The following is a 22,286-nucleotide window of genomic DNA, read 5'->3' on the forward strand; positions in this document are numbered from 1 at the left end:
AGATTCTGGATTGGATTCAGGTCTGGACTTTGACTTGGCCATTCTAACACCTGGATACGTTTATTTGTGAACCATTCCATTGTAGATTTGGCTTTATGTTTTGGATCATTGTCCTGTTGGAAGATAAATCTCCGTCCCAGTCTCAGGTCTTTTGCAGACTCCAACAGGTTTTCTTCCAGAATGCTCCTGTATTTGGCTCCATTCATCTTCCCATCAATTTTAACCATCTTCCCTGTCCCTGCTGAAGAAAAGCAGGCCCAAACCATGAGGTTGCCACCACCATGTTTGACAGTGGGGATGGTGTGTTCAGGGTGATGAGCTGTGTTGCTTTTACGCCAAACATATCGTTTTGCATTGTGGCCAAAAAGTTGGATTTTGGTTTCATCTGACCAGAGCACCTTCTTCAACATGTTTGGTGTGTCTCCCAGGTGGCTTGTGGCAAACTTCAAACCAGACTTTTTATGGATATCTTTGAGAAATGGATTTCTTCTTGCCACTCTTCCATAAAGGCCAGATTTGTGCAGTGTACGACTGATTGTTGTCCTATGGACAGACTCTCCCACCTCAGCTGTAGATCTCTGCAGTTCATCCAGAGTGATCATGGGCCTCTTGGCTGCATCTCTGATCAGTCTTCTCCTTGTTGGAGGTGAAAGTTTAGAGGGACGGCTGGGTCTTGGTAGATTTGCAGTGGTCTGATACTCCTTCCATTTCAATATGATTGCTTGCACAGTGCTCCTTGAGATGTTTAAAGCTTGGGAAATCTTTTTGTATCCAAATCCGGCTTTAAACTTCTCCACAACAGTATCTCGGACCTGCCTGGTGTGTTCCTTGGTCTTCATGATGCTCTCTGCACTTTAAACAGAACCCTGAGACTATCACAGAGCAGGTGCATTTATACGGAGACTTGATTACACACAGGTGGATTCTATTTATCATCATCAGTCATTTAGGACAACATTGGATCATTCAGAGATCCTCACTGAACTTCTGGAGTGAGTTTGCTGCACTGAAAGTAAAGGGGCCGAATAATATTGCATACCCCACTTTTCAGTTTTTTATTTGTTAAAAAAGTATAAAATATCTAATAAATTTCGTTCCACTTCACGATTGTGTCCCAATTGTTGTTGATTCTCGACAAAAAATTAAAATTTTATATCTTTATGTTTGAAGCCTGAAATGTGGCGAAAGGTTGAAAAGTTCAAGGAGGCCGAATACTTTCACAGGGCACTGTATACACACGTGGACAAAATTGTTGGTACCCCTCAGTTAAAGAAGGAAAAACCCACAATTCTCACTGAAATCACTTGAAACTCACAAAAGTAACAATAAATAAAAATTTATTGAAAATTAAATAATCAAAAACAGCCATTACTTTTGAATTGTTGATTAACATAATTATTTTAAAAAACAAACTAATGAAACAGGCCTGGACAAAAATGATGGTACCTCTATAAAAGATTGAAAACTATTTGACCAGAGTGACATGATTAACTCAGGTGTGTCATTTAATTGACATCACAGGTGTTTCCAAACTCATAATCAGTCAGTCTGCCTATTTAAAGGGAGACAAGTAGTCACCCTGCTGTTTGGTGAAAAGGTGTGTACCACACTGAACATGGACAACAGAAAGCGAAGGAGAGAATTGTCCCAGGACATCCGAAAAAAAATGATAGACAAACATCTTAAAGGTAAAGGCTATAAGACCATCTCTAAACAGCTTGAAGTTCCTGTGACAACAGTGGCTCATATTATTCAGAAGTTCAAGACCCACGGAACAGTAGCCAACCTCCCTGGACGTGGCCGCAAGAGGAAAATTGATGACAAATTGAAGAGATGGATCGTTCGAATTGTATCCAAAGAGCCCAGAGCAACCTCCAAAGAAATGAAAGGTGAACTCCAAGGCCAAGGTACATCAGTGTCAGATCGCACCATTCGTCGTTGTTTGAGCCAAAGTGGACTTCATGGGAGACGACCAAGGAGGACACCACTGCTGAAAAAAACTCATAAAAAAGCCAGACTGGAATTTGCAAAAATGCATGTTGACAAGCCACAAAGCTTCTGGGAGAATGTCCTTTGGACAGATGAGACCAAACTGGAGCTTTTTGGTAAGGCACATCAACTCTATGTTCATAGACTCAAAAACCAAGCATACGAAGAAAAGAACACTGTCCCTATGGTGAAACATGGAGGAGGCTCAGTAATGTTTTGGGGCTGCTTTGCTGCATCTGGCACAGGGTGTCTTGAAAGTGTGCAAGGTACCATGAAATCTGAAGACCATCAAGGCATTCTGGAGAGAAATGTGCTGCCTAGTGTCAGAAAGCTTGGTCTCAGTCGCAGGTCATGGGTCTTCCAACAGGACAACGATCCAAAACACACAGCCAAAAACACCCAAGAATGGCTGAGAGAAAAGCGTTGGACTATTCTAAAGTGGCCTTCTATGAGCCCAGATCTGAATCCCATTGAACATATGTGGAAGGAGCTGAAACATGCCATTTGGAGAAGACACCCATCAAACCTGAGACAACTGGAGCTGTTTGCTCATGAAGAGTGGGCCAAAATACCTGTTGACAGCTGCAGAACGCTCATTGACAAATACAGAAATCGTTTAATTGCAGTGATTGCCTCAAAAGGTTGTGCAACAAAATATTAAGTTATGGGTACCATCATTTTTGTCCAGCCCTATTTCATTAGTTTGTTTTTTTAAATAATTATGTTAATCAACAATTCAAAAGTAATGGCTGTTTTTGATTATTTAATTTTCAATAAATTTTTATTTATTGTTACTTTTGTGAGTTTCAAGTGATTTCAGTGAGAATTGTGGGTTTTTCCTTCTTTAACTGAGGGGTACCAACAATTTTGTCCACGTGTGTATGTTCTGCAACATGATCATCTGCAGACTAAACACATGTTTAAATGATTAACGGCTTAAACTTCCCTCTGCATCAGATGTTTTTACTGCAGCAGTCACTCATATAAAACCCTTTTCAGACATGAGATATGAAACATGGCTGCTTCATTAACCTGGTAATTCTGTCATTCAGACACTTTAATGCTCCTCATGGCTTCATAGAGACAAACCACCACAGTGATGGAGATATTTGGACAGAACATCTCTGCTATCTCCTCCTCTCCAGTGGGGTTCTGTCTCCTCAGGCAGGAGGCTAGTGGTGAGACAGGACCAAATACAGATGTGGTCCAGCTCAGAGTGGAGACTCTGAAGTAGAGGAAGTGCCTGCAAAGGAGGGCAGCCCAGAGGATGATATCAGGCGGAGCTGCTTCGTAAGGCGGCAAAGAGAATAGAACCAATCTAAGGGCTAGGTGGGAAGCTGGCAGCAGAACCTCTCTGGAAGTCAGGCTAGTGGCTGACAGCAGTGGAGATGAACTGAAAGCAGATGTTTCCTGGCTCCAGAGTCTCCAAGCTGGGCCCCATCTGTATCTGGCCCTGTCTCACCATCTGCAGACAGGTTCTCTGGAGCAGTCTCTTTGCCAGGGGAAGAGGCATCTGACTCTGACAGAGCCCTGGACTTAACACTGGTTGAGGTAAGAACAGGTGAGAAGATGTCGATCCTCTCTGCGATGGCCAGGATGTAGGACTGGTGGACCATGCGTAGTTAGGGGTCATCTTCTGGAAGACCTTCCAGAAGATGGCTCCTTGGAAACTTGGGGTCCGGCTGAGAGCTGGTTAGGTTAGTGTGGTCCAAGAGCTCTGCCCAACAACAAGGATGACAACAAGGATGGAACCATCAAAGTCTTCTGTCTGTGGACATCTGAAGGGTTGGTGGATGGTGGTGTTAACAGGATGCTGGCAGGTTGAGGCTTAGTCAATATAGGAGATGAAAATCTCTGGTGGTTAACAGGCTGGAAGCTGATCACACGCACTCTACGTGGTGTGGAGACGGAACAAGCAAACTAAACTACAGGATACAAAACCTAAGAAACATGAAAAACCAACAACACAAAAACTCACAAGAGGGAAGTGACAAGCACTAAATATGTAGAACTACAAGTGGAGCATAGAGTGTACAAGGAAAGACACAAGACATGAATTTCAGACTGGGCTAAGACAGAGAACTAGAGAAAACCAAACTGAATACTGCAAGAACTTCAAGAAACATGCAAAGGAGAATACACAAACTGAGTGAAACAAAACTACCTGAAAGAATCAGGTTAAAAGTACAAAACAGCTTTGAAATTTAATTCTTATATAAAACTACAGAAGCTTCCTTTGTGTTGTTAAAATATCCCATCAAAATACTTCACTGTCTCGTGGTCAGCAGGGGATTAATCTGATGGATTATTTATAAGACGTACCTGGAGACTCAGTGGAGGCAGTGGACTTTGGTTGTGAAGTGGTTGAAGCTGTAAACAGTGAAATAATCAGAATCCTGATGATACTGCTGGAAGTTAAACTGATAGGTTCATTAATGCTCAGATAAATCAATAAATGAATATTCACCTCCTGTGACAACAATCTCAAAATCCCAGAATGAAACTAGAAACCAAGATCCTCCCAAAGCACATCTGTACCAACCAGAGTCAGACTTCTTCAGCTGATTGATGCTCACATACAGCGTATCAGCTGATTTAGGACTGTTGTCTTCATATCTAATGCTGTATCTGCCTCTCTGATGGTTGTCCTCTTTTGTTTCAATGAGAATGTTTCCTTCTTCACATGTTTTCCTACAGAAGAAGTTTCTGCCTCCAAGGACAGTAAATGGACATCCAACTGTGATGTTTTTTCCTTCCAGTTTTGTGAAGAGTTTTTTTTCTGCATCGACAAATTCAGTGTTTCCATCCTGCAGAGCTGTTAAAAAGATAAATAATCAATAGTTACTAACATCATCCTGGAACATGCTGCAGTTTCTAAACACCATGTGTGTATTTAAATTATGGGCACAATCATCCATCATGTCAGATAAATGTCATGTTGTCTTTTCAAATTAATTATTTTTCAAATTAATGTTTTGCTTTAATAACTGCTTGTGCTTGGAGTAGTGGTTAGCACTTTCGCCTTGCAGCAAGAAGATCTCTGGTTCGAGTCCCGGCCTGGGATCTTTCTGCATGGAGTTTGCATGTTCTCTCTGTGCATGTGTGGGTTTTCTCCGGGTACTCCGGCTTCCTCCCACAGTCCAAAAATATGCTGAGGTTAACTGATTACTCTAAATTGTCCATCGGTGTGATTGTGTGTCTGTATATGTAGCCCTGTGACAGACTGGTGACCTGTCCAGGATGTCCCCTGCCTTCACCCGAGTCAGCTGGGATAGACTCCAGCACCCCCCACGACCCTAGTGAGGATAAAGCGGTATATAGAGAATGGATGGATGGAACTGCTTGTGCAAACATCAAACCTCCTGTTTCTCAGAAGTAAAACTCTGAGTTTAAAGCCCAAGTAAAAGCTGGAGATGTGATTGAGACTTAAATCTCTTTGCTTATTTTCATTTTCAGTGACTGATGTCTCCTTCATCTTTTCACAGTTTATCTTCACACGGGAAAGGAAGTCTTAAAGGTGTTGCTTCCAAACCACAGCTGCAGCCAGTGGTTGACCAGAGCTTTCACTAACCAGCAGCACTACACTAAATGTTTCAGCAAACTGCAAAGTACAAGAGGCACTGACTCTGTGTAGCTTTAAACGTGTTTTACTGCTGTGACTGTGAATATGTTTATGTAAGTTTATTTGATGGCATTATTTTCAGTTTTCTATGTTTGTGCCAAAGCAACAGAAATGTAAAGTCGACATGCAACAAAATTCAACCCAAAACTTGTTTTGTCAACCAGACAAAAGGTGCACACTGGATGGCAGATTTAATGAAGATGTTTAAAAAATAAGTGTGAGAAGATCAACAATGAACAGAAATCAGAAGTGACTGAACTCACCGATGAAGAGGAAACAGAAAAAAGTGTGGAAGACTTTCATGTTGAGGCTCTGATGCTTTAATGCTGCTTCTCTTCTTTCTTCTCTGACAAACCAGGAACTGCTCACTTCTCTTAATGATGGTCCCTCCTACAAACTCAGCTCTACACTCCTCCCCTCTTCTTTAACCTCTTTATTCTAGCGCAGAGTCAAAGTTCAGCTGTCCGTCTATACACACCACTTTCTATAGAGGTCATTAAATTACAGTTAATGTTCATTTATTGGCAGCACTGCAGTTTTATCAGGTCAAACTTGTGAAGGAAAAGTTACTCTTTCCTCTTTCTGGTACTTCCTTGCAGCTGTTTTTTTTTTTAAACAATATCTTTATTGGGCTTTATATTATGAAAAACTTCAAATTCTCAGCATGAAACAAACAAAAAGCAACATGATCCCCCCAAATAAATAAAAAAGTGAAAGAATAAAAAATAAAATAAAATAAATATAAATACACAGCATACAGCTCAACAATTCAGCACCACTGTCAAAATTAATTGGCCTCATAACATCTGAGAAACTCAGTTAAAGGTGGCCATATTTTGTTGAAGTCCTCCCCTCTTCCTCTGACAATATAAGTAAGTCGTTCTAGGACAACACAAGATGCCATTTCCCTGACCCACATATGCATTGAGGGTACGTCCATTTTTTTCCAGTATAAAGATATCAGCCTCTTGGCCTGCAGGAGTCCAAAATCGATGAGTGTTGATTGACTTGAAGTGAAAACACAGTTCTCTGGAAATATACCCAACACACATGTCCTTGCATGAAGAGGCACCCTCACACCAACAATCTTAGACAAAGTTTGTATGACTGATTTCCAGAACTTCTGTAGTTTTGAGCAGCCCCAAACACAATGAAACAGAGTGCCCTTTCCTACTAAACATTTGCTGCAAGTATCTGGGATATTGGGCGACCAGTGATTCAGTTTGGTCGGAGTTATGTAAGTTCTCATCAACCACTTATATTGGAGGAGTTTCATCCTTGTATTAATTGATTGAGTTTGGGCTTTTAAACATGCATTTTCCCAATCTACTTCATGTATATCCTCTTGAAGATCAGATCTCCATGCATCCAGCCTGTCAGTGGTAGTTTCCTTATCATGTGCCAATAGAGTTGCATAAAATAAAGAAATTTGACCATTCTCCTCTAAGTTTTGCAGTGTAAGGTTCTCCAGATGGGATAGCGGAGGTTCAGATATAATGTGTTTGTATTTTGACATTATGAAATGTTTTACTTGTAAATATTTAAAAAAATGTTTCTTTGGAATGTCATATGTTTGACATAGTTGATCAAATGTGAGGAGACTACCATCCTTATAAAGGTCTGCCACCTTCTGTACACCTTTATATGCCCAAGTTCTGAAACCTCCATCCGCTCTTCCTGCCTTGAAGCACATGTTGCCCCATATAGGGGAGAGACGTGAAATAGGAGGAAGATCGCCAACATGTTGATGTGCCCTATACCAAATGTCTATGGTATTTTTAAGGAAAGGGTTGTTTGTTATTTTCTTTAAGCATTTGGGATTTGCAGAGTACAAATACAGTTTCAATGCAAAGCTCGGTACTGATGTTTGTTCAATGTTTACCCAGGCTGGGGGTATCTCAGTTGAAAAGTAAAACATGGCTGAGCGTAACTGCGCAGACCAGTAATACCATTTCAGATTTGGCAATTTTAGCCCTCCTCTTTCATATGGCAGGTACAGCAAGCGAAGTCTCAGCCTGGACTTTTTATTATTCCAGATGAAAGCATTAAGAATACTGTTTATTTCATCAAAGAATAATTTTGGTGGTGGTAGAGGGAGTGACTGAAAGAGGTATAAGAACTTTGGTAGCACGCTCATCTTAATCATGTTTATTCGGCCAATTATTGATATGGGCATTGTCATCCATCTATCCAGAGTTGCTTTCACTTCTCTGATCAAAGGGTCGTAATTTCTTGCAACGATGGTTTTAACGTCAGGGGTAATTTTAATTCCAAGATATACAAATCCCTCGTATGCATTAATAAACGGGGTTTGTATGATTGGTTTTAGCCTTTCGTCCTCATTTAAAAATAGTATGGAAGATTTTGAGTCATTTATAGTATATCCAGAAAACTGTCCAAATAGTTTAATTTGTTGCATTAGGCTTGGTATGCTGATAGACAGCTTTGTTAAGAAAACTATCAGATCATCAGCATATAGAGCCAATCTATGTTCTTGTTCTCCTATACGGATACCAGACAAGTCTGTATGTGTTCGTATTGCCATAGCCAAGGGTTCTATAGCCAGTATGAATAGCATTGGTGATAGTGGGCATCCCTGGCGTGTGGAGCGTTCTAATGTAATTGGTTTTGAAACTATATTATTTGTTAAAATACTGGCCCTGGGTTCTATGTACAAAATTCGAATCCATTTAAGAAAACTGTTTCCAAATCCAAATCTTGGCAGAACGTTAAATAAATATGGCCATTCTATCCTGTCAAAGGCCTGACGGGCATCCAGTGATAATAAGGCTGTATCCTTTGCATTAAATTTCTCATAAATTATATTGAGAACTCTCCTAATATTGTGGAATCCTTGACGTTTTGGTAAAAAACCATTTTGATCATTATGAACCAATTGTGAGATGTAGGAGTCTAATCTTTTTGCTAAAACTTTACAAAGTATTTTAGTATCAACCCCCATCAGACTTATTGGTCTAAATGAAGAGCATTCTGCAGGGGGCTTACCAGGTTTTAAGATCAGTGTGATCATTGCCAGTCTTAGAGTCGGTGGCAGAATTCCATTTTGATAAGCTTCTTCATACATTTTAAAAAGTGGGATTGTTAATTTTTCTTGAAAAGCTTTATAAAATTCGATCGTAAATCCATCCGGCCCGGGGGCCTTACCGCTGTTAATGTTTTTGATAGCCTGTAATATTTCTTCAGGAGTTAAATTTCTGTCTAATTCCTTTTTGGAATCTTCTGCTAGGGTCGGGAATTGAAGTTGGTCTAAAAATGTTTCCCGTTCCTCTGAAACTTGAGGGCATTCTGACTTGTATAGATTTTTATAAAACTCTCTAAAGCTGTCATTGATTTCACATGGGTCTACTGTTAAGTTCCCTGAAGAGGTGATTATGCTATTAATCGCTCTGTCACTCTGCATTTTCTTAATTCTCCATGCCAGGAGCTTGCCAGCTTTTTCTCCCTGATCATAATAAGATTGCTTTAACCACAATAGATTTCTCGCGGCCGCATCGGAGGATAATTTATTATACTCAGTTCTTAAACGTAACAGTTCGCTTTGTTTTAATTGGTCATCGCCAGCAGTTAGGTCTAGTTCCAAGAGTTTGATCTGTTTTTCCAGAATTTCCATCTGTTTCTTTTGTTTTTTGGCCTTCGTACTTGTGAAACTGAGAATTTCACCTCTAATGTATCCTTTAAACCCTTCCCATCTCATTGAGGCACTAGTTTGGTCTGTATTTAATTCAAAATAGCTATCTATTTTTTCCCCTACGAATTTAACAAAGTCAGGATTCTGTAGCCATCTAGCTTGAAATCGCCAGTTAATGGGGTTATTGGTAAATTTCTCTATGTGGACACTCAGTGAGATCGCTGCATGGTCACTGATCACTATGCTATCATACTGGCATCTTTTGATCCTTGATAAAAGTCCTCTTGAGACCAAAAAATAATCTATACGAGATCGTGATTTATGTATACCGGATTGACAGGAGAATTCTATTTTGTCTGGATTCTGCTCCCTCCACACTTCCACCAGATTAATATCTGATATATATTGATTTATTACTTGTCTAGTTTGCGTTTTATAAATGTCTGAGCCTGTTGAACGATCTATAGTTGGGTTTAAAGTGCAATTAAAATCTCCTCCAATTATCTAAGATCCTTGTAAAGTAGATATTGTAAGAAAGAGATCTTCAAAAAATTTAGGGTTATTTTCATTTGGTCCATATATGCACACTAGATTTACTGCAAATGAAAAAATATTGCCCTGAGCGATTACATACCTACCAGCAGGGTCTTGGATTGTTTTAGTCATTTGAAACGGTATGGTTCTATGGATCAGGATAAGTACCCCTCTGGCATAGTTATTGTATGATGCATGTACAACTTGACCAGACCATCTGTTCTTTACAAGTTTTACATCAGACATTGTCAAGTGTGTTTCCTGAAGAAAAATTATTTTGGATTTAAGCTGTTTGATCCTGCTTATAACTTGCTTCAATTTAATCAATTTTCTGAGTCCCCTGACGTTCCAACTTGTAATTTTTATATCAGACATGTTCTGGATATTTGCTTGTTCCATAAGTGGTAGTTTTGTTCTGTAATGTGAATGTGCTGAGACCCATTGCTGATGCTGCATTAACATAAAATACATAGAAATACTTCAAAACCAACAAACAAAAATATACCTGTGATTGGCCCATAATACTCCAGGTCCCCACCCTTACTCAGAACAGTGAACAGGGGCTTATACTAATCCACTCTACAGAGGAGTAGTTGAACTATAAGAACCTGACTTCAGAAGCCACAGTGGTGTCCGTAAACCGCACATTTCCATATCTTAAACAAACAGTTAACAGGTTAGATAAGCCAGTAAGTTGTTTGGCAACAGTGTCTCTCAATGGTGTCCATTCTGACAAACAAAAGTTCTTAGAAAAAATAACACTTTCACAAAAATGTATAATATTGGTGCAAAAAGCAGAGAAGAAGAAAAAAAAACCTTAAATGTTTATAGTGGCATCTTGAAAGTATTATAGAGGAATGTCTTTGACAAATTAAATTACATAGCTGCCTGGATTTAGTAAGATAAATGTATAACTGAAAAAGTCTCGGGTTATTTGGCTCATCTTATATCCACACATTTATGGAGTGTTTAATGACTGAAACCAGCTTGTTGTGTGGTCCAGTAAGTGAACAGCTCACCGCATTCCGTTAGTTATCCCCGGTGTGCTTGCGATGAAACTCCTCTGCCTCCTTTGGTGATGATAATAGTTGAATTTTCCCATTGTGGAGGATCCTCATCTTGCATGGGTTGTACTGGAACCCGCGGAACATTCCTTTTTCGGCGAACATTTTTTTGACGGTGTTGAATTCGGCTCTCTGCCGAACGGTCTCAGCTGATAAGTCCTGGGCAAAGAAGAGCTTGTTTCCATCGTGTGCAATGTTGCGCTGCTTTGTGGAGCGGAACACAAATTCCCGATCTTGGAAGTTCAGAAAACGGATAATGACTGCTCTGTCTTGGTTCGGTTTCGGCGAGGCGAGGGTACGATGGGCTCGCTCTATAGTGAAGGATCTGTCGGTCTCCAGCCATCGTGGTAGCATCTCCCGTATAAACTCCGCCAGCGGCCGCTTGCCCTCAGTGCCCTCTCGGAGGCCGAACAGACGCAGATTTTTCCTTCGGCTCCGGTTCTCCAGGTCATCGGTCTTGGTCTCCAGGTAGGCGATTCGCTTCATGGCCCTGTTGAGATCCGCTGTGCTCTTTTCTAGGTGTTCCTCTGTTGTCATGATTCTGTGCTCAGCTTCCTCCAGTCGTGTAGCATTGGCGGCAACATTTTGCTTCACTTCTGCCATGCTGTTCTCCAAAGCGGCCACCGACTTAGTCATTTCACCCATGAGACTACTTATACTGTTCAGTTTAGTTCCAAATCCACCGAACTCGGAGCGAAGTGACTGTAGTTCAACTAATACCGCCGTGAGGTCGGTTGTGTTGCTAAGGCTAGCGGCCCTCTCGCCGTGCGGATCCGGTGGTGGACTATCAGCTTTACCTGGTTTTTGGGAACCGCGCTTTCGGGTGAAAATATCACAGTCCTTAATTGTAGTCGTCTTGGACATTTTCTCAGTTCAGTTGGCTTGTCTAATGTAGGGTTATTACAAGTTTTTAATGCAGGTTACACGGAGCATCCACGTTATGCTGCCTTCCGGGTCCCTGGCTCCATAGCGCCCCTCTCCTTGCAGCTGTTTTCTGACATCATTCTAAATAATCTTCAGACAGGCTGTAGGAGGAAGATAGGTTTTATTCTTTGTTTTATTTCATCAAAAACATGTAAAATATGATTTTCTTGTTCTGTTGTTTTTCCTAAAATATCAGTTGAACTGCTGAATAAAGTGAAGGTGGTTTGTTACTGTTGGATGTTTAAAGAGTTTACAGCTTGTTGTTGCCATGGTGACTAAATGATGGCTATTTCAAAAGCTTTAGCAAACCAGCTGAAGTTTTTGCAATTTTTTTTTTTTTACAGGGCATTTAAGCATGAATAACAGAACATATATATTTATTAAAAAACAACGCTTCACGGAAAGACCTGATCTTCACCTCTATACAAGGAACATATTTAGAAAATTTAAAATAATAACATTTAAAAGATTAATTATCCTGAATAATTTTGTGTGTGTGAAACAGTGTGAATTTTGCAGGATATACTTTACTTTTGAATTAATAATTTTTATGAAAATTATTTCAACAACATATTAAGAAAATATTTAAAGGACAATTCTGATTTACTTCAACCTGCTATATTTCCCATTAATGTGACTGTTGTGGTTCTGTGGGTGGTGTTAACTTTGTGTTCACCTCAGTTCTCTGAATCTGCAAACTTATCATGACCCACAGAGCCACAATAATGGAAATGAAACCAAATGGAAATACAGCAGAATTATGCTTGAAGAGAAGCTAAACTAAAACATTGTGACAGCACAGTTACAACATAAAGGAATGAATCACAAATTATCATAAAACAGCTGCAACTGTTACACTACTGATGTAGAACAACAGTAGAGTCCAGAGGAGGTGAAGCTTCTCTGATGTTGTTGACAGACGTCACATCTATCTGAAGGGGGCAGGAGAGGACATTATCTACATTACCACAGGGGGCGCTGTTGAGAGAGGAGACAGCAAATTTAGAAAAATCTACCTCACTGTAATCAGATTTACTGGAGTAATCTTTTTCCTGAAAGAAAACAAGAAATGAATCTTAACACTTTTATTTTGGAAGGAAATTCACTTTTTTATGCTGGTAGAAACTATACAACATCCAGAGACCCACACAAAAAAGCTTTTTTTTGTTGCACATATAGATTAAATGCAAAAACACACATTTTATGTATCAAACCTCCACTAAACCATTTCGGCTCAATCCTGTTCCTTTTATTCTCTGGTTGTAATATACATCTCTACGCTGACGACACCATGTTGTACATGAGTGAAGATATTGTACATTCTACTGTCAAATAGTTTCAGGACTGCTTTGCTGTTATTTCTTAACAAGTAAAATCAAGTGTGTGAGTTCCTATGCATGTTTCTGCAGGAAGGTTTTGATATAAGCTGATGTATATTTGCATCTACATTAATGTTTGACAATAAATAAGAAGAAACTGTTGCTTTTTCCCACCAGAAAACAATCATGATTTGTTTTTAGTCTAAAATAATCCCACTCTGTGCAGATATTCATCACAGTTACTCAAAAATACACATTTAAACTGATGTAAAGGATATTTGAAGAATCTTTCTCTTTAAATGTCAGCCTGCAACATTTTTTAGTTTGTTTTTTGTGCGGTGAAGCAGAATTATTATTTGTTTTGTTGGTCAGTTGAACAATAAATTTCTTATTCACAACCAGTCCTGTGACCATGGGTAAAGACTCTACAGTGTTATTTATGGTGTGATTTTTACCTGATTAATAATGCATACTGGGGAGAATCTACAAAAATATATAACTACTACTACTACTACTACTACTACTACTACTACTTCATTATCTGACTGTCATACATAAAATCTTTCCACCTGTTTATTAAAAAGTGGTTTTCTGTTGTCTGATTCAGTCTAATTTGTTAATAATCTGAGTTCTGAGCTGGAAGCTAAAATCCCACCACAGTTTTCTTAGTTTGCTCAGATTACAGATGGTTAAACTGAGGTGTCTTCAGCTCTGTTTGGTTTGGTGTATTTGGCGTTGCAGTAGATTGTTGATATTTCCACAGGAGGAGAACTGATCTGTCTGTCCTCTCTGATCTCCTCAATCACTCTGCTGGACTGCAGGAGGAAGATGAAGATGAAGAGGAGGAGTTTAGTTTGTTCAATCAGCTGCTTTCACAAACACTAATGAAGTTCAGGCGTCTCATATTTACTGACCTCTGAGATGTTGATGTAGATCGTCTCCACAGGAGGACCTGAAATACAGAAAATGTAATTAAGATAAGGTAAGGCAGAACTTATTCATCTTGTGTCAGATGTTGCTCAAAACAAACCAACAAATAAACAGACAATGAGAAAGACTCTTTTCTGGAACTAGAACTAGAAGACCTAAACTCAAAAGTAAGACAAGGAGCTGTGACTGTAGAGATTAGATGAGAAATATAAAAACCACAAAACAACCACACAGTCCTTCTGCTTTTTTATCTGCTGCTGCCTGACTGTGAGGTGTGACTATAATGTGATGGAGTGATAAAAAAAAAAAAAGAAGATCTGAACAGTGCTACACAACCTGCTGCATAGGAGAGGTTAGTTCAGGTTCAGGTTCAGGTTTGTGTCATTTTCCAGCAGATGAATGTGAGTCAGTGATCAGTGATGAAGTGATGGAAGCTGTGTGTGTTTCTGCAGCTTCACCTTTAGGTTTGGTGGATCTTCTCTTCTTGCAGAAAATCATCAAAGGGATCGATAAAATGAAGATCTTGACCACCAGAATCAGACCCATGTAAAGCTGCTGATCTGCAGGAGTGTTAAAAGGAGAACAGGTTGGTTTTACTCTGACACTTTAGTAAATGTGGAGCCACAAGTTTTGTCCATAGAATCATATTCAGCAAAATTGATAATTCCCATATGACTCATGCTACCAGCGCATAATAACTTTTACATGTATATTCTTACATAAACTACAGAAGCTTCATTTGTGTTGTCAAAAAGTTCCATCAAAATACTTTATCTGCATTGATCTGGAGGATTATTTCTAAGACGTACCTGAACGTGGTGGAGATGAGTCGAGCTGCTCGGAGGATTCAGTGGAGGCTGATGGGAGAAACGTTGATGGTGGAAAAGTTGGAAGAGTCAAGTCTGTAAACAGTCAAAGCATATTACTCTCTATTAGCTCCACTGTTAGCGCATCTTCCTAGCTTCCCTCGTCATGTTTGTGTCCATGCATAGCTTCATGTAATTAGCTTCATCCTCTTGTCTGTTGTCCTCGAGCCCTGTCCCTAATTTGTGAGTTGAAAAGCAAATCAGGGTCTTTATGAGTTTACTCAGTAACACTCAGATAAATAGAATATATGAATATTCAGAGAGTCTGCAGAAGGAACAGTTGGAGGTTTCTACATGTTTTACAGCAAAACTGATGGAAATAAGAATTAAATTTTTAATATAAATACCGTAGCATGTTCTTTACACTTTCAGACACTGAAAGAGACTTAAAAACTTACCTTCTGTGACAACAATCTGAAAATCCTGAGATGAAATTCGAAGTCCAGATGTCCCCACAGCACATTTGTACCAACCAGAATCAGACTTCGTCAGCTGACTGATGCTCACATACAGAATATCATCTGATGGAGAAGGTTTTTCTTCATATTCAATGCTGTATCTGCCTCTCTGCTCGTTGTTCTTTGCTGTTTGAATGAGATTGTTTACATATTCACCGTTTTTCTTGAAGAAGAACTTTATGGGTCTGGAGTTGGGAAATGGACATCCAACTGTGATGTCTTCTCCTTCCAGTCTTGTGAATAGTTTGTTTTCTTCATTGACAAATTCAGTGTTTCCATCCTGCAGTGCTGTTAAAAGATAAATAATCAATAGTTACTAACATCATCCTGGAACATGCTGCAGTCTGAAGATGATACATTTCTGTGAATTGAATTGAAAATATTTATTAAAAAGTTTTTATGTTCAAGTCTAATTCCAAACACCATGTGTGTATTTAAATTATGGCTACAATCATCCATCATGTCAGATAAATGTCATATTGTCTTTTTCAGACTAATGATTTTAATTTTTTCATATTTCATCATGGTTTCTGCTTCATTTTTTCCATCAGTCTTCTCTTTTTCTGCTTCTGTTTATGTCTTCAGAGCTGCTATAATGTGTGAATTTACCTGATGATCAGTAAAGTTCATCTTTTTGACAACTGAACAAAGCAAAAGGAAACTGAGACGCTGTTAAAAGCTCACAAGTAAAAGCTACAGACTGGACCTGGAGTTTAGTTTGTTCTTTTATTTTCTGTCAGACGTCTTCATCTGCTGATTCTATCTTTACTGCTGAAGTTAAGGTTTAATGTGTTGCTTCACAACCACACCTAATGTCAGTGGTTTTCTGTAATTCTGCAATTCTGTTCCTCTTCAGATTGTTTAGAAAATGGTGGGGAAAAAAATTGTAAACCAGCAGAACTAAACTAGACCATTTAACTAAGACACAAAAGAAAAATAATGTAAATCTGGAGGAAAAAGTGAAGTGAAACTAACAAAAAAATTAATTAGGTAATTTACAGATTGATGTGGTTGTTTGAACCCTTCAGTGTCATTCCAAGGTTCAGATTTTAAGACATTTTAGACTGGCTCTGTGTAGCTTTAAACATGTTTTGTGTGACTCTTAACATATTTTTCTGAGTCTATCTGATGGTTACAGTTTCCTGTGTTTGCTGCGTTTGTGCCAAAGCAACACAAATATACAGTCGACATACAACAGAAGTCAAACACAAACTCATATTTTTGATGAATTCTGCAGGAAAAAGATGCAAAACTAATAAAAACTGTTGAAAAGAAAATAAAAACGTTGTTTGAACCGTTTAATATGTTCACAGGTTTATATTTCAAGATGTTTACTTCCAATAAACTGCATGTTCCAGTGACTCATATCCAACTGTTAACTTCATGTTTAACTACAGAAACCAACAACATGGAACAGAGTTCTCACTTCAAACTGTTCAATGAGGTGCAAAACTTCCTGATCAACTCTAAAGAAATGCAGAAAAATAAATGTGAGAAGATGAACAATGAACAGAAATCAGAAGTGACTGAACTCACCGATGAAGAGGAAACAGAAAAAAGTGTGGAAGACTTTCATGTTGAGGCTCTGATGCTTTAATGCTGCTTCTCTTCTTTCTTCTCTGACAAACCAGGAACTGCTCACTTCTCTTAATGATGGTCCCTCCTACAAACTCAGCTCTACACTCCTCCCCTCTTCTTTAACCTCTTTATTCAAGCGCAGAGTCAAAGTTCAGCTGTCCGTCTATACACACCACTTTCTATAGAGCTCATTAAATTACAGTTAATGTTCATTTATTGGCAGCACTGCAGTTTTATCAAGTCAAACCTGTGAAGGAAAAATGACTCTTTCTCCTTTCCAAGGTATTTCCTTGCAGCTTCCAGGACTCTGTGCTCTGGTCAAGGTTACATATTCTCTATTCTGATGTGACTAAACAGACCAGTTGTCTTCATATTGGTCTGTAATCTAACTCTGACCTTCCTCCAACTCCAACATATACCTGAAAATCAGAGAGAATCCTCAGAAGTGATGCTGGCACTGCCTGCATGTACTGCTGCTCTGTCGGTGTCACTTCTCCTGACGTCAGTAAACCTTCCTCACAACCTAAGTCATCAGAGTCTCCAGTGTGTCTCTCTGTGTCTGCCTCCTCATCCTCTCTCCACCTCGCTGAACTTCCACAACAAATCTGTTCATAGTTTAGAGGCTGGAGTTCTACATGTGACAGAAAGAAAACAAGGAACACAAAGGAACATATTTGGATACATGTACATCATTATAAATATAAAAAATTGATTTTTTAAAGTCACAAATGGATAAAATGTGACAATTCAAAGCATTCACCATTCTGGACATATTATCCTTTTTATTGCTTTGAAAGATTAAATCATGATAAATATAATTTGATGATCCAGGTGAAAAAACTTAAAAATGTAAAATTTGAAAGAAGTAACTTAATAAACATTAAACCCTTTAAAGTGACTAATTAAACCCAGATGCAGCCACTGGGTGTCATGGTTGTTCTGTTTCCATACAGCTGCAGGATTTACAGTGAAAATGAACCAACAGTGAGGAAAAATGTGACAGGAACAACATGGAGGGAATATTTTTATTGTAACCTGACGTTGACCTTTAATAGTACCAACCTGCTGCAGTGTCTCATAGTAACTAGTAGCTACACTTTCACTGCTAAACTGGAGGAAAACAGTGGATCAAAATATATCTAAACATGTTTATTAAAACATAAAGACCAGATCCTGTTTAAACTGCCAATGTTCAATTCAATGTCAAGTTAATTTTCATTAAAAAAAATGTAAAATACATTTTCTTATTGTTTTGTTTTTCCTAAAATATCACTTGAGTTGGTGAATAAAGTGAAGGAGGTTTGTTACTGTTGGATATTTAAACAGTTTACAGCTTGTTGTTGTCATGGTGACTACATGATGGCTATTTAAAATGATTTAGCAAACCAACTTTTGCAATATCTTTTTTTTTTGCAGGACATTAAAGCATGAATAACAAAACATATATATTTATGAAAAAGCAACACAACAGCTCACAGAAAGACCTGATCTTCACATCTGTACATGGAACATATTTAGCAAATATATTAAAAAAACATTTAAAAGATGAATTATCCTGAGTAACTTTACAGTTTGAACTTTGCAAGAAACACTTAAATTTTCAATAAAAACAATAAACTTCGTCAAAATTACTGCAATAGTATATAAAGAAATTATTTAAATGATGATTCTGATTTACTTCAACCTGGTGTATTTCCCTTTAATGTGACTGTTGTGGTTCTGTGGGTGGTGTTAACTTTGTGTTCACCTCAGTTCTCTGAATCTGCAAACTTATCATGACCCACAGAGACACAATAATGGAAATGAAACCAAATGGAAATACAGCAGAATTATGCTTGAAGAGAAGCTAAACTAAAACATTTTGACAGCACAGTTATAACAAAAAGGAATGAGTCACAAATTCTCCTAAAACAGCTGCAACTGTTACACTACTGATGTAGAACAACAGGAGAGTCCAGAGGAGGTGAATCTTCTCTGATGTTGTTGACAGACGTCACATCTGTCTGAAGGGGGCAGTAGAGGATGTTATCTGCATCACCACAGGGGGCGCTGTTGAGAGAGGAGGCAACAACGTTAGAAAAATTCACCTCAGTGTAATCGAGTTCACTGCAGTCGTTTTCAGCCTGAAAGAAAAGAGGAAGATGAATCTTAAGACTTTTATTTTGGAAGGAAATTCACTTTTTCCTGCTCATGCAAACTATAAAACATCTACAGAAACACTCAGAAAAGTTTTTCTTCTTACACACAAATTAAAATGTTTATATTTCCATTTTATGTATCAAAGCTCCACTAAACCATTTAGACTCAATCTTGTTCCGTTCATCCTCTGGTTGTAAAATACATCTCTACGCTGACAGCACCATGTTTTACTTGAGTGAAGATATTGTACATTGTACTGTCAAATACTTTCAATATTGCTTTGCTGTCATTTCCAAACAGGTGAAATGAACCATTTCAATCTGGATTCCGCTTACAACACAGCACTGAAACAGCCCTTCTCAAAGTCGCCAACGACATCCTCCTCTCTCCAGACTCTGGCCTCCTCACCATCCTCATCATGCTCGACCTCACTGCAGCCTTCAACACCATCAATGACTCCATCCTCCTCTCCCGCCTGAAATCATTATTGTAATGAGCACCGCACTTCAACCTTGTGCAATAAATACTGACCATGCTTGTTGCAGACCTCTTGCTAATGCAATGTAACTGTTTTAGGTTGTCTAGTGTTCTTTTTTTGTATATACACCATACCTGTAACCAGTAGCTCTGCTGTCCAAGACTATCTATCTATCTATCTATCTAAATCACTCCTCAACATCACCGGTCCCGCTCTCTCCTGGCTCAGGTGATATCTTTCAAACAGACAATTCATCAGCATCAATAACTGCACCTAATCTGTCGCTCCTCTGCTGCAAGGCGTCCCCCAGGGTTCGGTGCTTGGCCCCCTCCTGTTCATCCTCTACATCCTTCTTCTTGGTAACATACATAAACATGGTCTCCACTTCCACTGCTACGTGGCGACATACAGATCTACATCTCAACCAGATCCATCACCCCAACAACCTGCTCCACCCTGACCGACTGCCTCAGTCAAATAAAAACATGGATGCAAAATGACTTTCTACAACTGAACTATGACAAAGCAGACATGATAATCATCTGCCCCAAATCCCTCACGAAGAACACTGACAACTTCACCCTGACCATAAACAACTCCACTCTGTACCTGTCACTTCACAGCCGTAATCTGGGATTCACTCTTGACAGCAATCTCACCTTCCAACAACACATCAACCAGATCACTCGGACCGCCTTCTTCTACTTCAAGAACATTGCACACCTCCGCAGGTCACTCTACTTCCCTTCTGCTGAAACCCTCATCCATGCATCCGTCACATTCCGAATTTATTACTGCAACAACGTTATTTATGGTTCATCTTCAAAAGTCCTCAATAAACTTCACTATATCCAGAACTCTGCTGCCCACCTCCTCACCCACTCCAGCTCCTGTGAACACATCACCCCTGTCCTCCAAATCCTCCACTGGCTCCCCATCCCACTACACATCCACTTCAAAGTCCTCCATAACCAAGCCCCCCCATACCTCAGAGACCTGCTCCTTCACCACACTCCCTCCTTCAGCCTTCATTCATTTCCCTGAAACATATTTTACATATAATGAAGCAGAATTATTATTTGCTTTGTTGGTCAACTGAACAACTAAAGGTTCATTCACAACTAGTTCTGTGTACTTGGATTAAGACCGAACAGTGTTATTTATGAACTGATTTTTACCTGATTAATTTACATATGAGGGAAAAAAAAACTATACAATTTCTTTACAGTTCTACATTAACTGATTGTAATGCATAAAATCTTTATGACTAGGAATAAAAAAGTGGTTTTCTGTTATCTAATTCAGTCTAATTTGTTAGTAATCTGAATTCTGATCTGGAAGCTAAAATCCCACCACAGTTTTCTTACTTTGCTCAGATTACAGATGGTTAAGCTGAGGTGTCTTCAGCTCCATTTGGTTTGGTGCATTTGGCGTTGCAGTGAACTGAAGATATTTCCACAGGAGGAGAACTGATCTGTCTGTCCTCTCTGATCTCCTCAATCACTCTGCTGGACTGCAGGAGGAAGATGAAGATGAAGAGGAGGAGTTTAGTTTGTGTCAAACAGCTGCTTTCACAAACACTAATGAAGTTCAGGTGTCTCATATTTACTGACCTCTGAGACGCTGACATCGTTCATCTTCATAGGACGATCTGAAAACCAGACAATGTCGTCTAAGATACACACGTGGACAAAATTGTTGGTACCCCTCAGTTAAAGAAGGAAAAACCCACAATTCTCACTGAAATCACTTGAAACTCACAAAAGTAACAATAAATAAAAATTGATTGAAAATTAAATCATCAAAAACAGCCATTACTTTTGAATTGTTGATTAACATAATTATTTAAAAAACAAACTAATGAAACAGGCCTGGACAAAAATGATGGTACCTCTATAAAAGATTGAAAACTATTTGACCAGAGTGACATGATTAACTCAGGTGTGTCATTTAATTGACATCACAGGTGTTTCCAAACTCATAATCAGTCAGTCTGCCTATTTAAAGGGAGACAAGTAGTCACCCTGCTGTTTGGTGAAAAGGTGTGTACCACACTGAACATGGACAACAGAAAGCGAAGGAGAGAATTGTCCCAGGACATCCGAAAAAAAATGATAGACAAACATCTTAAAGGTAAAGGCTATAAGACCATCTCTAAACAGCTTGAAGTTCCTGTGACAACAGTGGCTCATATTATTCAGAAGTTCAAGACCCACGGGACAGTAGCCAACCTCCCTGGACGTGGCCGCAAGAGGAAAATTGATGACAAATTGAAGAGACGGATCGTTGGAATTGTATCCAAAGAGCCCAGAGCAACCTCCAAAGAAATTAAAGGTGAACTCCAAGGCCAAGGTACATCAGTGTCAGATCGCACCATTCGTCGTAGTTTGAGCCAAAGTGGACTTCATGGGAGACGACCAAGGAGGACACCACTGCTGAAAAAAACTCATAAAAAAGCCAGACTGGAATTTGCAAAAATGCATGTTGACAAGCCACAAAGCTTCTGGGAGAATGTCCTTTGGACAGATGAGACCAAACTGGAGCTTTTTGGTAAGGCACATCAACTCTATGTTCATAGACTCAAAAACCAAGCATACGAAGAAAAGAACACTGTCCCTACGGTGAAACATGGAGGAGGCTCAGTAATGTTTTGGGGCTGCTTTGCTGCATCTGGCACAGGGTGTCTTGAAAGTGTGCAAGGTACGATGAAATCTGAAGACTATCAAGGCATTCTGG

General features: G+C 39.1%; 1 protein-coding gene and 1 long non-coding RNA gene across 8 annotated transcripts in view; one reads left to right on the top strand and one right to left on the bottom strand.

The window, feature by feature from the left end:
• The window catches only part of LOC127534550 (uncharacterized), a 532,033-nt gene that overhangs the window by 463,999 nt on the left and 45,748 nt on the right, over nt 1-22,286 (top strand). The window lies entirely within an intron of this gene.
• Nucleotides 1-22,286, bottom strand: part of LOC110960721 (uncharacterized) — a 435,352-nt gene that overhangs the window by 314,109 nt on the left and 98,957 nt on the right. For 3 of the 7 annotated variants that reach the window (XM_051950017.1, XM_051950016.1, XM_051950015.1), the window contains exons 2-6: nt 15,296-15,643; nt 14,841-14,933; nt 14,490-14,591; nt 14,016-14,053; nt 13,696-13,916 (exon numbers count right to left, since the gene is read on the bottom strand). The exons of 1 other annotated variant lie outside the window; for it this stretch is intronic. In XM_051950017.1, coding sequence (XP_051805977.1) covers nt 13,791-13,916; nt 14,016-14,053; nt 14,490-14,591; nt 14,841-14,933; nt 15,296-15,643 — 707 coding nt within the window. In that variant the 3' untranslated portion in view covers nt 13,696-13,790. Of the gene's footprint in view, nt 1-13,695; nt 13,917-14,015; nt 14,054-14,489; nt 14,592-14,840; nt 14,934-15,295; nt 15,644-16,891; nt 17,027-22,286 lie in introns of those variants that run through there. 3 more of the 7 variants (XM_051950020.1, XM_051950021.1, XM_051950018.1) reach the window with 2 other exon arrangements.

This window comes from Acanthochromis polyacanthus, chromosome 6, assembly GCF_021347895.1.
Source record: "Acanthochromis polyacanthus isolate Apoly-LR-REF ecotype Palm Island chromosome 6, KAUST_Apoly_ChrSc, whole genome shotgun sequence".
NCBI lineage: Eukaryota > Metazoa > Chordata > Actinopteri > Pomacentridae > Acanthochromis > Acanthochromis polyacanthus.